Source organism: Procambarus clarkii, chromosome 40 (genome assembly GCF_040958095.1).
Source record: "Procambarus clarkii isolate CNS0578487 chromosome 40, FALCON_Pclarkii_2.0, whole genome shotgun sequence".
NCBI lineage: Eukaryota > Metazoa > Arthropoda > Malacostraca > Decapoda > Cambaridae > Procambarus > Procambarus clarkii.
The window spans coordinates 38,577,380-38,593,078 of record NC_091189.1 but is presented as its reverse complement, the minus strand read 5'-3'; the positions used below and the strand labels follow the sequence as shown (position 1 = coordinate 38,593,078).

Sequence of the window (15,699 nt, the reverse complement as noted above, 5' to 3'; positions counted from 1 at the left end):
GCGGACGTGACCATGTAGGGACTAGATGCCCCCCCTTATGGTGGAGGTGACCATGTTGGGCCTAGATGCCCCCATATGGCGGAGGTGACCATGTAGGGCCTAGATGCTCCCTTATGGCAGAGGTGACCATGTAGGGCCTAGATGCCCCCTTATGGCGGAGGTGATCATGTAAGGCCTAGATGCCCCCATATGGCGGAGGTGACCATGTAGGGCCTAAATGCCCCCTTATGGTGGAGGTGACCATGTAGGGGCCTAGATGCCCCCCTTATGGCAGAGGTGACCATGTAGGGCCTAGATGCCCCCTTATGGTGGAGGTGACCATGTAAGGCCTAGATGCCCCCATATGGCGGAGGTGACCATGTAGGGCCTAGATGCCCACTTTTGGCAGAGGTGACCATAATAGGGGCCTAGATGCCCCCATATGGCGGAGGTGACCATGTAAGGCCTAGATGCCCACTCTTGGCAGAGGTGACCATAATAGGGGCCTAGATGCCCCCATATGGCGGAGGTGACCATGTAGGGCCTAGATGCCCCCATATGGCGGAGGTGACCATGTAGGGCCTAGATGCCCCCATATGGCGGAGGTGACCATGTAGGGCCTAGATGCCCCCATATGGCGGAGGTGACCATGTTGGGCCTAGATTGTAAGATTTAATAGATCAATAGATGTAGGATGTTGATATGATGAATAATATAAAAATAATGATTGTGATATGATATAAAAATAATACATTTCTTAGATTATAATATTGATATAATGGGTGGAATTTTCCACATATGGTTGGATGTTTGCCGATCTTTTCAGGGTTTGAGGTTAAAGCACCAGAGTGGTCATATCTCTGTAATTACCTAAGTGTAGTTACAGGATGAGAGCTACGCTCGTGTTCTGCTTTAGGTGTTGGTTGCTGATATTTTCTAGTGTAGTTTTGTCCACTGTGGGTATATCTTTTGTTCAGATTGTAGACAAAAAATTTCCAGAGGTTATTGTTGCATCTGACATGGATTTCAACCATTGACTTGATTTCCTGGCAGAGTTTGTCAGTCTCTGCCCTTCCTGTTAGCTTGATGATCGTATCTGTTCCTCAAGTTCCTCACATTTCTGTATTCAACCCCTCTGTCATTCTTACTGTGGTAAGAAAGGCATCTGTGTAATAGGAGATACTCCTAATTAATAAATATTGATAACATTCATAATTAATATTGTACTGTTTTCTTCTCCACAGACTTGTCACATGTTGGAAAAGATAGATCTTGAAGATTGTGTATTGATCACCGACGCTACGTTAAACCATCTGGCCTCTGGATGTCCCCGATTAGAAAAACTTGTAAGTTATCATAAATATTGTAGGTAGTATATAGGAAATATTTTAGATGATTAACGCTTGCAGCTTGTAGTGGTAAGTGAAACTATAATGTAGTATTCATTATACTAGTGAACTCTTTATGGAAGTAATTTTCATTGTAGTTGTGAGTTAACAGCTTGTGGTGGTAGGTAAAAGCAACATTTATCTTTAAAAGTCTCTAATGCAGTTTTCTTAAAAAACAGATACCTCATGCTCAGATCACAAGCTCATTGAAGTGCAAACTAACATCAATACTCATAATAGACCTAAAACAGCGATCAAGCGAGAGGGGTTGATCAGTAAATATGATTTTAGTAATGAAAGGATAGACTGGGAAAAACAAACATGAAACTTACAAGCATTCAATGGGAAATTATTCTAAGTAATAAAAATCCCACATAAGGAATAGAACAATTGATTTCGTAGCATATAAAGTCTGTATGAAACATGTTCCTTTGAGGAATGCCAAAAAGAGGTCCAATGTAGAAAGAGAACTCAGACGACACTACAAAAGAAGGAAAAAATAACTGAAATGCTTAAGCAGACATTACTCTCCCTACAAAGAAGGAATAATTTAAACAGGGAGATTGAAGAAATTGAGCAGAGACTGAAGCATTCAGATCAGACTGAAGAAATGCAACTAAAACAGAAAGCAATACAAGAAAAACCCAAAATATTTCTTCATGTGCAAAATCAATAGCAAAAACCACTGCCAGTATTGGACCTATTTGTACAAGTGAAGGTTCATACTCAGGATGACAAAGAAATTAGTGAAATCCTAAAAAAGCCGTATGAGGACATGTTTAGCACCCCCAATAAACAGCATGAAAGTGGAAGATCCGGATAACTTCTTTATGCGTGATATCCAGCCCCTGAAAATATAACTGATATCAGTACGAGCATGGGAGATTTTGAAAGAGAAATTGACAACATGCCCATGCACTCAGCCCTGGGTCCAGACTCATAGAATTCAATATTTATAAAGAAATGCAAAGTGCCAGTAGCACAGGCACTCAGTATAGTGTAGAAGAAGAGCTTGGACACATGGTAGATACCAGATGCACTTAAATCAGTAGACATAGCTCCTCTACACAAGGGAGGGAGCAAAGCATTGGCTAAAAATTATAGACCAGTTGCACTAACGTCCCACATAATGAAAGTATTTGTAAGTGTGATCAGAAGTCAGGTCATCAGTTTCATGGAGACCAATGACCTTCACAACCTATGCCAACATGGATTTAGAGCGGGAAGATCATGCCTCTCGCAGCTACTTGACCATTACAACAAAATCACAGAGGCATTAGAAGAAAAACAAAATGCAAATGTGGTGTTACACGGACTTCATAAAGGCATTCGATAAATGTGACCATGGAGTGATAACACACAAAATGAGGTCAATAGGAATAATGGGTAAAGTAAGACAGTGGATATTTAATTTTTTGTCAAACAGAACACAGTAACAGTCAACCAAATAAAATCGAGTCCAGGTGAAGTTAAAAGTTCTGTACCTCAGGTACAGTCCTTACACCACTGATTTTCCTTATTCTTATATGATATAGACAAAAATACAAGTCACAGCTTCGTGTCATCCTTTGCAGAAAAAAAAAATCAGCATGAAAATTACCTCTGCTGAAGACATTGAAAAACAACAAGCAGATTTTAATAAAATTTTCAACTGGACAGCTGAAAGTAACCTGGTGTCTAACAGTGATAAATTCCAGGTACTCAGATACGGTAAAAATGAGGACCTTAACCCTTAGGGCGCTAAGGGCCTTTTGGCCTTCAACACCCACAGGCGCAAAAAAAAAAAAAAAAAAAAATCTTTAGTATTATAAAAGTGTTCATTTGTGTTCCCTGATCACAGGAAATTAAAAAAAAATTTTGTAGCATATTTTGGCTGCAATAGGGCAGGGGAAGTCTGACAAAAAAGAGGCGTTGACAGAGGAGGTGCCAGGCAAGGTGTGCTCTGCCCCAGCTGTCAGGCGGGAGTTGCCACAAAGATATTATTACCTAATTATTTCAATGTGTGATTGATTTTTTCTTTGTTTTTTTGCAGTAATATTATTCAATAGTGTGTATTGTGATATATTTATATAATAAAATGTGTGAACCATCGCTGTTCTCAAAATTATGGTGTGCATATTAGTGATTCAATTACTGTATTATTTTCATAAAACAATAAACATATAGTTTTGCTGTTTTTACACTATATACACAGGTATCAGGTATAAGGTACACAGGTATTAGTACAGTGCTTCGTCAGTCTAACGAACCCTGCTCTATTGAATTCCCTGAAGAGCCGAACAAATTGAATTCGGTACCAAATGTTCAGTGGAACATACAAATGTTCGATTAAGCGAGGAATGTTCGTCCAAGCGATCACCGAGACCGAGCTGTCATAGTTGATGACAGCCACTGTCATCAACTATGATTCACCAAAGTGTAAACAGTTGTACAGAATTATATTTTGCTTTCCCGGTGGTGAGGGAGGGAGTGGTGGTGGTGAGGGAGTGATGGTGGTGGTGGTGAGGGAGGCAGTGGAGGTGGTGAGGGAGGCAGTGGTGGTGGTGAGGGAGGGAGTGGTGGTGGTGAGGGAGTGATGGTGGTGGTGGTGAGGGAGGCAGTGGTGGTGGTGAGGGAGGCAGTGGTGGTGGTGAGGGAGTGATGGTGGTGGTGGTGAGGGAGGCAGTGGTGGTGGTGAGGGAGGCAGTGGTGGTGGTGAGGGAGTGAGTGGTGGTGGTGAGGGAGTGATGGTGGTGGTGGTGAGGGAGGCAGTGGTGGTGGTGAGGGAGGCAGTGGTGGTGGTGAAGGAGGGAGTGGTGGTGGTAAGGGAGTGATGGTGGTGGTGGTGAGGGAGGCAGTGGTGGTGGTGAGGGAGGCAGTGGTGGTGGTGAGGGAGGCAGTGGTGGTGGTTAGGGAGGCAGTGGTGGTGAGGGAGGCAGTGGTGGTGGTGGTAAGGGAGTGATGGTGGTGGTGGTGAGGGAGGCAGTGGTGGTGGTGAGGGAGGCAGTGGTGGTGGTGGTAAGGGAGGCAGTGGTGGTGGTGGTGAGGGAGGCAGTGGTGGTGGTGGTGAGGGAGGCAGTGGTGGTGGTGAGGGAAGCAGTGGTGGTGGTGGTAAGGGAGGCAGTGGTGGTGGTGAGGGAGGCAGTGGTGGTGGTGAGGGAGGCAGTGGTGGTGGTGGTAAGGGAGGCAGTGGTGGTGGTGGTAAGGGAGGCAGTGGTGGTGGTGGTAAGGGAGGCAGTGGTGGTGGTGGTAAGGGAGGCAGTGGTGGTGGTGGTGAGGGAGGCAGTGGTGGTGGTGGTGAGGGAGGCAGTGGTGGTAGTGGTGAGGGAGGCAGTGGTGGTGGTGAGGGAGGCAGTGGTGATGGTGAGGGAGGCAGTGGTGGTGGTGGTGAGGGAGGCAGTGGTGGTGGTGATGGAGGCAGTGGTGGTGAGGGAGGTAGTGGTGGTGAGGGAGGCAGTGGTGGTGGTGATGGAGGCAGTGGTGGTGAGGGAGGCAGTGGTGGTGAGGGAGGTGGTGGTGGTGAGGGAGGCAGTGGTGGTGAGGGAGGCAGTGGTGGTGAAGGAGGCAGTGGTGGTGGTGAGGGAGGCACTGGTGGTGGTGAGGGAGGCAGTGGTGATGAGAGAGAGAGTGGTGGTGCAAGCCGTTCTCTCACAAGACAGCACATATATGACCTAATGCTTAAAGTCAATATGTTGAATATGAATTAGTAAATATGTGATATATTCCCAGTTACTTTTTTTACCAAGGCCCAAACTCTTCCTCACGTACCAATTTACGTGTCACAGTACCCGTCCGTCAACATAGATAGCAGAATATTCGTGATTGGTTCAATTATAAGGAAAATTGTAGTTTTCAGGTCCCACATGGGTTGTGAAATTTACCTACTATTGTCCATGCTCTTAGAATATTACAGATCAGCTACTTCCTATTGAAGGCTCGTAGTTTTGTTTTGAGAAATATTAGTTGTTCTTAGTAAATTATAATAAGCACTATAAATTATTACATAGAATAACAGTGCTTCACCAATCAATATTATATACCATAGTTTGAGCTTTAAAAATCTTTAAAGAATGTTTTGTAGGAACGCTAACAGAAAACGATGTTACATTTGAATGTCTATGGAGTAAACTACTGCAAACAGGACGGTATTGTGTCTACTATACCAACTATAGCTAGGATGGGTATATTGTCACCTACCGCCTGTTAGGTGGGAAAGGGGTCCAATACCACCCACAGGATGGGTATGAGGGTCACATCCACCCACAGGATGAGTATAGGGATCACATCCACCCACAGGAAGGGTATGGGGTCCAATACCACACACAGGATGAGTATGGCGTCCACTACAACCCACAGGATGGGTATGGGGCTCCAACCACCCATAGAATGGGTATGGGGCTCCAACCACAAATAAAATGGGTATAGGGTCCAATAACACTCACTGGATGTGTATGGCGTCCATTGCCGCGCGTCGAGCTCGAAAACCGCAGCATTCATCTCAGAACCATGCCTATTTCACGCAGATTCCTTAATAAACGTAAGAGTTTTATATGTCACAAGAAAGATAGAAATATAAGCTTCATTCTAAATACCTTACCATGGGCATATTTAAATTTAAAGCGAAGATACGTTTACTTTTATAATAGCCGAGCTTTAACCCCGGACAGATTGATCGACCGAGCAACTCTCTCTCAGAACAATGTTTATTTCAAGTGAATTCATTAATAAACATATATGTTTTATATGTCTCATGAAAGGCAGACATATAATCTTCACTTTAAACACTTTACCATAGACATATTTAAAGTTCTAATGAAGATACATGTATTTTAAAAATTACGGAGCTCCCACCCCGTACAGACTGAACGACAGAGCAACTCTCTCTCAGATCAATGTTTATTTCACGTAAATTCGTTAATAAACACAAATGTTTTATATGTCTTAAGCAAGATAGAAATAAGAGCTTCATTTTAAATACATTACAATAGACATATTTATAGCTCAAGTGAAGATACATATGTTTTTATAGTAGCGCTCAGTAGCTTGTCGGGCATGGAGTGCAGACGCCTACGCACTTGCAAATATATTGTATAATTAACAAAGATACGTTAATAAAGCCTAAAATCTTATATGCCTCCAGAAAGACCGAGATATGAACATTATTATGATTTCACCAAATGAAATATATCATGTTCGAGAACAAAGATATATCAATTTTAAATTAAGTTTCGACTCTTGCTCGGGCGAGAGAGAGGGAGCGACTCTCGCCCCATCTATTGGAGATTCTGTCCACTAAAGACCCAAAGCTACTCAAACCCTCCTAGCATTATTTAAGTAATGAAGTAATATGGTATATTTACTCTAATGTGGGTGCTGAATGCAGAACATGAGAAAACATATATTTACTCCAAACTAATATAATTTCATTATGAAATAAGTAAATAAGTAGCATCAAAGGAAGTCGACGGTCCAAGCATCAATGTTGTGGAGCGACTTATCCAAGATATATCGTTGTTTGGAAAGTGTTTGTTGACATATCCAGTTGTCGCACTTCTCTGCACAAATTATCACAAATTTAAATTATAATGTTAACAAGTAGAATACGTATTTTTAATAAAATTTAACATAACTAGCCAGAAAACATTTAACTTTATTAAAAAAATATATGTTTGTAAGTTAAATCGACTTCATAGGACAATAGTTTTGTTATATATACTCGTTATTCGTTGACATGCGTTCGCTACTTAAACTACCATGTACTGTACTTATGTAAAATCTCCCATGTCTCTTCGCTCATCTCACCGAACCCTACAGGCTCTGTGATATATTGTTTAATTAATTGAGATTCACAAATAAAGCTTATAATTGTATATGTTATCAAAAAGGCAGAGCTTATTTTAGTTCATTTATTATGCACCCCATACCCATCCTATGGGCGATAGTGGAGTGTTACAGAGGCGCATAATGGGCTCAGGGACTGAGCCCCACAATTCATATAGCCAGCCAAGCAAGTTATAATCTTGATAAGCTAGTTACAAAAGTCAATCCACATTGTCACATCAACAATGGGCTCGAGTCCGACCACAAGTACAGTTTATAATTTAAGCAACTGACATATATGGAGGGCTAGTGTCACAATTGATATGTTTATCCTACACATAACCCCCTCTCCCCCATCCAATGGGCAGCGGTGGATAGGTTACAATCAAGTCGTTTTTTGCGTTTTATTCAGAGATTAGATCTTATTGGGTGAGGAAAGATATTCATATTTTAAAGAACGCTTCTTGGCTGATGCTCTCCATTGATGGAAAATATACAACCTTTTGAAAATCAATGTTAGTTTGATCTAGATATTGTAATTAACGAAAGTATTTATGTCATCTGAAAGGTAGAAATATAGGCTACATCTAAAATCCTTTGTCATAAATATTACTGAAGTGAAAACGAAGATATATGCCTTTTGATAGTTACTTGATGGCTAGCTCTGAGAGTGTGAAGACCTGTACACCAGCCAATAAATTGTATAATTAGTTTCCATATATTTTAATTAATCTTAAAAATCTATATGTCAGAAGAAAGGAAGATGTAGCCGTTAATGTGACAACATTTAAAAATATATATATCTTAAGTTAAATAAATAATATCACCTTATCGCCGGTGTCCGGACACATAAAAATTACCTAGGTATCAGTATCCAGCCAGGCGGGGATCACAGGCTGCACAATACTGATAAATTATGTAATGCACTACTTGTGGTCCATCTCGAACCCATTTATGATGTGACGACTTATAGTGAATTTTGTAACTAGCTCATCAAGATTGTGACTTGCTTAGCTAAATGAATTGTGGGGTTCGGTCCATTCATTTTCTTTCTTTATTATGCACCCCATAATACACATCCCGTGGGCGGTGGTGTAAAGGATTACAGAGGCACATAATCGGTTCAGGAACTGAACCCTCTAGTTCGTTTAGCTAAGCAAATAACAATCTTTTGACGCTAGTTACAAAATTATTAATGTACACATACTTATGCATACATGTACATATTCATACGTATACATATATACATACACATACATATTTAATCACCACCACAAATACACACATCAGTAATCTTTTGTGTCACAAGTGATTCAACAAGAGGCTCACAACAGTCACTATACAAGGCACTTTACATCTATGGTGAGTCACACAGTTACTAGTCTTGCTCCACACCCACCCAACTGGGCGGCAGCTTTACAGTCATGTGCTCCACACCCACCCAACTGGGCGGCAGCTTTACAGTCATGTGCTCCACACCCACCCAACTGGGCGGCAGCTTTACAGTCATGTGCTCCACACCCACCCAACTGGGCAGCAGCTTTACAGTCATGTGCTCCACACCCACCCAACTGGGCGGCAGCTTTACAGTCATGTGCATGCATTACCTACAGTAAGCAAATTTTGGATACTTCGCTAAGATTTCGGGCAGCACATCATTATGAATGAAGTACTTACACATTTCATGGGCACTATTGATGTTGTTATCTTTAAATTCCGCGATTTTTCACATTCCATTATATAATGACTCAAAGTATGCGAATAGTTCTGCTGACAGAGTTTACATTTAGTCAAATCTAGATCATCAGATGTTACAAACTTCCAGAGGTACTTGTAGCCGAGCCTAAACCTAGCAGTGGTAACATCTAGAAGTCTGCTAACATTATTGGATGACCCATAGACGAGCGATTCATCAAAGTTTATACAATATTGTGAAATTGAGAGTCAGTGTTGTAACATAAATTGGTAAATAATAAATATTGTAAGTTAAGAATCTGATGCATGTGTGTGTGTTGGGGGGGCGGGGGTTATACCCTTGGTAAGCGAGAGTGGAAAGTAACCTTAGACGTACTGCGGTCAATGTGGGGGGAGGGAGGGTGGGAGAGTCAAATCCACCCTCCAACATCTGGGTATAGTACCACCAGCCTCCACAACACTCCATCAGCCTCCAGCTGATGCTTGTAGATGCCTCATCTAGCCTCACCTATGTCACACATTAACCTACAGTTCCTGTGATATTTAAACTCCTCATCACAGTGGCGTCTCACCATTATAAACTGTATTGGATTTTGTCCCGAAATAGCTATATGCTGACTGGACGTGTATGTATGTATGTATGTATGTATGTATGTATGTATGTATGTATGCATGTATGTATGTATGTATGTATGTATGTATGTATGTATGTATGTATGTATGTATGTATGCATGCATGCATGTATGTATGTATGTATGTATGTATGTATGCATGTATGCATGTATGCATGTATGTATGTATGTATGTATGGATAGATGGATGGATGTATGTATGTACGCACGCATGTATGTATGTATGTATGTATGTATGTATGTATGTATGTATGTATGTATGTATGTATGTATGCATGTATGTATGTATAGATGGATGGATGTATGTACGCATGCATGTATGTATGTATGTATGCATGTATGTATGTATGTATTTATATACGCATGTATATACGCATGTATGTATGTATGTATTTATATACGCATGTATTTATATACGCATGTATGTATGTATGTATGTATGTATGTATGTATGCATGTATGCATGTATGTATGTATGTATGTATGTATGTATGGATGTACGCATGCATGTATGGATGTACGCATGCATGTATGTATGGATGTACGCATGCATGTATGTATGTATGTATGTATGTATGTGTGTATGTATGTATGTATGTACGTATGTATGTATGTATGTATGTATGTATGTATGTATGTATGTATGTATGTATGTATGTACGCACGCATGTATGTATGCATGTATATATGTATGTATGTACGTATGTATGTATGTATGTATGTATGTATGTATGTATGTATGTATGTATGTATGTACGTATGTATGTACGTATGTATGTATGTATGGATGTATGGATGGATGGATGGATGGATGGATGTATGTATGCACGCACGCATGCATGTATGTATGTATGTATGTATGTATGTATGTATGTATGTATGTATGTATGTACGCATGTATGTATGTATGTATGTATGTATGTATGTATGTATGTATGTATGTATGTATGCATGTGTGTATGTATGTATTCCCAATCACGTTAAAGACTCCCCCTCTATCATCCAGTTAAAGAGAAAAACAACTATACTAAATAATCAACTCCTTGTAACTTTAATTATGCTGACCTTCCTGTCTGTATTCAGACTGAGCCTACCATCATTAAAGGTGATTATAACGCTAGCCATAGGAATATTGGTAATTCGCAGTTCAGTAATCGTAACGGCAACCAACTGTTGTCACTATTAGGTAGTCACGTGATGCACAGATTGTGGGTGACCTTGAACCAACGCATATCTATGGAGGTATTCTTGACCTATGTCTCGGTTTCAACGTCTCCCACACCGTGTGCGCCTCGTCAATAGTGCCAGATATGGCGTCTGATCATCTGGGCATATTAGCCACTGTAAGCATTGGAAGCTCTATCCTCCCTGGTGGAGTGTTCAAGCGGAAGAGGCTGGCTGTGCCCATCGACCAACGAGACAATCTTGTTGCTCATGTGTCAGATTGGTGCAGTTCATCTGAGCCTTCATCAGTTGAAGATTTTAACAATGAGCTCACAGGTACTATCGAGCAGTTTATAGAATCACTTGATTCATCGTCCAGGCCACGTAACCCAAATTACACTGGTCATAGCACTTATGCTTATTATAATGATTCTAAATTGCAGACACTAAAACGCACTGCCAGAATAATTGGACTAGCTTGTAGAAGGACCCCCCCTCCCCGCTCAGCTCGTTGTCGCCGTGTGGGGGCTTAGTGGGCGGCTGCCGGAGTGTGATGCTCCTTGGGACAGTCCTCTGTCCTTTTCTAGCCTTGTGCTCCTGCTGCCGTCCTCTCCAATTCTGCTGGGCATCTTTTCCTTTTCCTTCTGTTTCGTTTTTCTCCCCCCTCTTCTCCTATCTGCTTGCCGTTTCCTACCGACCTTTTGCTCGTTCTGGTTCTTCCCTTGGACTTCTTCTATTTTGACGCCCGGGTGCTTGAGGAGGCATACTCATGCACCCGTAGAACTGCAGTACCCGACGTCGAGAGCGAGGGGAACCTTTTATTGTCAATCCCCACTTCGTCACTGAACCCGATCTCGACGGACTGTCGGTTTCTTAAGGTGGCGTTTGTGGGGCGTATACTCGCGACGCACCCCTAGGAGGCCCCGACAGGATCGGCGATAGCTTCTTGTTGGGTGTCCTGCCTCTAATTGTGGCTCCATGGTGGGTGTGGGGGCACATTCGTGAGTGAATTCTTTCTTTCGTCAAGATGATTACCCCTGCTTCGGCTTCTTCTGGTTTACCTTCTCAGGCTCGTGGGGTGGGCGACCAAGCCCCCGAGTCGGTCCGTATTGGAAGACCGGGCTCTGTAGCCTCCGCTGCATTGGGCCCCGACCTTGCTCCTCCTTTGGCCTCTCTGACTCCTTCCTCTGGCTCCCCTCCCTCCTCTGTGGTTGGGTCGAGCCCCAAGCCCCCAGTGGTGACTACCTCGTCCCCTGGCGTGGCTCCTTCTCTAGTTGTAACTACTGCGCCTTTTAACCCCTCTCTCTCTGGGGGTTCTCACCGCCGTCTTCGTCACGGCCGCCCTCGCTCGATTCCTTCCAGTTCTGCTACCTATCATGCCTTGTTTGGTCCCGCTTCGTGGGCCAAATATTTTGATCTCCTCCCTCTTGATTCTGCGCCTCCTGACGATTTCTCCCTCCATCGACATCTCATTGATTCCGTGGATGCCTCCATTACTTTCAACCCCACTCGTCTCGGTACACGTGTCGTTGCTGCTCCTTCTCAGGATGCTGCTTCCCGCTTGGCTGCCTTATCCTGCCTTGGCGAGACCCCCGTTCGGGTCTCGAAGAACGTTCAGTTGAATGCCAGTGTTGGCACTATTTTGCTCCCGCCCCATGTTGCGACCGGTGTTCGGGACCTACGCGACTGCCACGACGATATTCGACATATCCTCGCTGCCCAGGGCCGTTCTATTCTCCAGGTGGACACGTTTACTCGTCCCCCTCGTGGTAGTCGCCGTCAACCCCTCCGGGTTGTGAAGATTACCTTTGATGGTAGGACCCTTCCACCCTCTGTCATTCTTGCTGGTGCCAGGTGCTCTGTCCAGGAGTACATTCCTTCTCCTCGGCTCTGCAACAAGTGCTGGAGGTTTGGGCATGGTGCCCTCCGCTGCTCCGGGACTGTCTCTCTCTGTCCTTTGTGTGGTGGCGAAGGTCACTCTAAGTCGGAGTGCGCTTCTCCCCAGGCTCGTTGCCTCAACTGCGGTGAGGCCCATCCTACCTTCTCCCGTGCGTGTGTCCATTACAAGCTTGAGGCAGCCGTCCTCAACTTGAAGCACCGGGAGCGTTTATCTTTTCCTGAGGCGAGGCGCCAGGTTCGCCGGCTCCCGCCTTATGCTAATATCTCTTATGCTCGCGTGTTGCGCTCTTCCTCTCCTCGTCCTTCCTGCCTTCCTCAGACTCACAACCGTTTCCAGGCCTTGGACCCTGATGCGCCCACTGCCCCCTCCTCTGTCCCTTTGGGTTCTCTCCCGAAGGATCCTCCTCCTGGTCCTCTGTCTGGGGTTCCCCTTCCTTCTACCCGGTCTGTCGTGTCTTCTGTGTCTCCTTCCTCGTCCCCCTCCGATCCTCCTTCCCATCCTCTTCCTCCATCTATCGGCTCTCCCCGCCGCCTGTCGGTGCGGGCGGATGTCCATCGCTCTCCTAACGGCCGTCGTGTGTGCTCTCGTTCGGCTTCTCCTGTTGAGACACTGGAATCCGTTGCCCGGTACGTAGTTGCTGGGACACCGGTCTCTTTAAGTCAGAAGCGTAAGCCTGGCTCCTCTCCTTCCTCTTCCCCGGCGGGTAAGAAGGCTTCGCTTTCTTCCTCAGCTCCTCCTTCTGGCTCTGTTGCTCCTTCCCCTCCCGTTTCAGTGCTTGCGCCCCCTGTTCCTGCTATGGAGGTTTCTTTGGCCCCTGCTTCCCTTTCGGTTGCTGCTCTTGCTGGGGTGCGCTCCTCTCTTTCTACTCCCCCTCTTCCTGCTGCTGTCCTTGACTGCTCCTCTCCGTTGTCTCCTCCTCCTCCTCCTCCTCCTCCTCCTCCTCCTCCTCCTCCTCCTCCTCCTCCGGACCCTGCCCGCCCACCTCTGATCTGTTCTCCCGTTTCCTTCCCTCCGTCTTTGCTCAGTTTACCCATGCCCCCTAACCCTGACTTTGCTGACCCTGATCCCGACCCTGATATTCTTTAACGTGCTCTGTTGGTCTTTCGCCTTTGTTTCTTCCTTGTTCTCTGTTTTTGTCCTTTCTCTTCTCGTCGTTGTCCATTCTTCAATGGAACGTTCGAGGTTATTACGCCAATTTCCTCGAACTCCAACTTCTGGTTTCGCGGTTTTCGCCCCTTTGTGTCTGTCTCCAGGAGCCGATGCTTGGTGCTCGTCCTGGTCGTTTTCGTGGCTATTCCTTTCTCTCCCCCCCCCCCAGCCATTGCTGGGGCTTCTAATTCTTCTGCTCTCTTGATTCGGGCTGATGTTCCCTTTGTTCCTTTACTTTTTCCTTCGCCTCTCCATTGTTCTGCTGCTCGTATCTTTGTGGGGAAATGGTACACAGTTTGTTCCATTTATCTCCCCCCGAGTGTCCCGCTCTCTCTTCCTGATTTGAAACACCTCCTAGACTCCTTGCCGGAGCCTGTGCTCCTGCTGGGTGACTTCAATTGTCGTCATTCTCTTTGGGGTGACGTTCTGACGAATACCCGGGGTCGCCTCCTTGAGCCGTTTCTCCTCTCTTCTTCCCTGTCTCTTCTGAATTCTGGTGAGCCCACTCATTTGGACTCTCGAACTCGCACCCTTTCTTGTCTTGATCTTTCTCTCTGCTCTTCTTCTCTTTACTTAGATTTCACATGGCAGGTTCTTGATGACCTCCATGGAAGTGATCATTTCCCCATCCTTGTTTCCTTTTTCTCTTTTCGCCCTTCCCTCTCTTTCCCTAGGTGGCAGTTTGCTAAGGCGGACTGGACCCTATTTTCCCTCAGTGCTACTCTCTCTGACCTCTCCCTTCTGCCCCTCTCTCGCGCTCTCCTCCTTTTTCATGACACTGTCTTCGACGCTGCCCTCCGCTCTATTCCTCGCTCTTCCTCTCGGGGTCCACGGAAGTGCGTTCCCTGGTGGAATGCGGACTGTGCTCGGGCTGTCCGCTGTAAGCGTGCAGCCTGGAAGAAGCACCGCCGTAGGCAGACGACCGATTCTTTTCTTTTCTTTCGGAGAGCGAGTGCGGTGGCCCGTAGGGCCATCCGTACGGCTAAACGTGAATGTTGGGCATCTTATGTCTCGACAATTACGTCCGAAACCCCTCTGGCCCAGATCTGGAAGCGTATCCGCAAGATAGCGGGTAAGTTCGTTCCCGATGTTTCACCGGTCCTTCACCTCCATGATACAGTACAACCTCGATTCAACGTACTATATGGGACCACCCCCAGTTCGTTGGAGCGTTGGATTCGTTGCAAGAGGTGACCTTCAAGAGGCGTTTGCGTCAGTCTTTTTTTTTTCTTGTACACAATAAAAATGCATTGTATCATATTACTTACTGTACCTATATTTTACTACTCTACTAAAAATTCTGTAATTCATGTATTTACCTTATTGTTGGAGTTATGTCCATCTTGAAGTTTTGTGAAGTTGTGAATGCTCTACAGTAAATAGGTACTGCAGTGCATTAAGCCGTTAGCACTGTATTGTTAAAAGTGGTTTTGCTGTATGTTGAGTACTACAATACAGTTCTTGAAAACTATTGTACATTAGAATTATTGCAACTTTAATTTTAACACTATGTACACACTTGAATTTAACACTTATTCTAATTGTTCACTTCACACACGATGTTTTTAGATGTTTGCATCAGCTTTGCTGGTGCTCGCTGCTGCTGTGTTGGCTTCAGCTGCTTTTGTGCTGGTGCTGGGTACAGCTGTGCTGGTGCTGGGTACGGCTGTGCTGGTGCTGGGTACGGCTGTTCTCGTGCTGGGTATGGCTGTGCTGGTGCTGGGTACGGCTGTGCTGGTGCTGGGTACGGCTGTGCTGGTGCTGGGTACGGCTGTGCTGGTGCTGGGTACGGCTGTGCTGGTGCTGGGTACGGCTGTTCTCGTGCTGGGTACGGCTGTGCTGGTGCTGGGTACGGCTGTGCTGGTGCTGGGTACGGCTGTGCTGGTGCTGGGTACGGCTGTGCTGGTGCTGGGTACGGCTGTGCTGGTGCTGGGTACGGCTGTGCTGGTGCTGGGTACAGCTGTGCTGGTGCTGGGTACGGCTGTGCTGGTG

General features: G+C 45.0%; 1 protein-coding gene across 3 annotated transcripts in view; it reads left to right on the top strand.

The window, feature by feature from the left end:
* Positions 1–15,699, top strand: part of LOC123758036 (F-box/LRR-repeat protein 20) — a 446,116-nt gene that overhangs the window by 313,836 nt on the left and 116,581 nt on the right. For all 3 annotated transcript variants that reach the window (XM_045742212.2, XM_045742214.2, XM_045742215.2), the window contains one exon: positions 1,224–1,325. In XM_045742212.2, the coding sequence (XP_045598168.1) occupies positions 1,224–1,325 (102 nt within the window). The remainder of the gene's footprint in view (positions 1–1,223; positions 1,326–15,699) is intronic.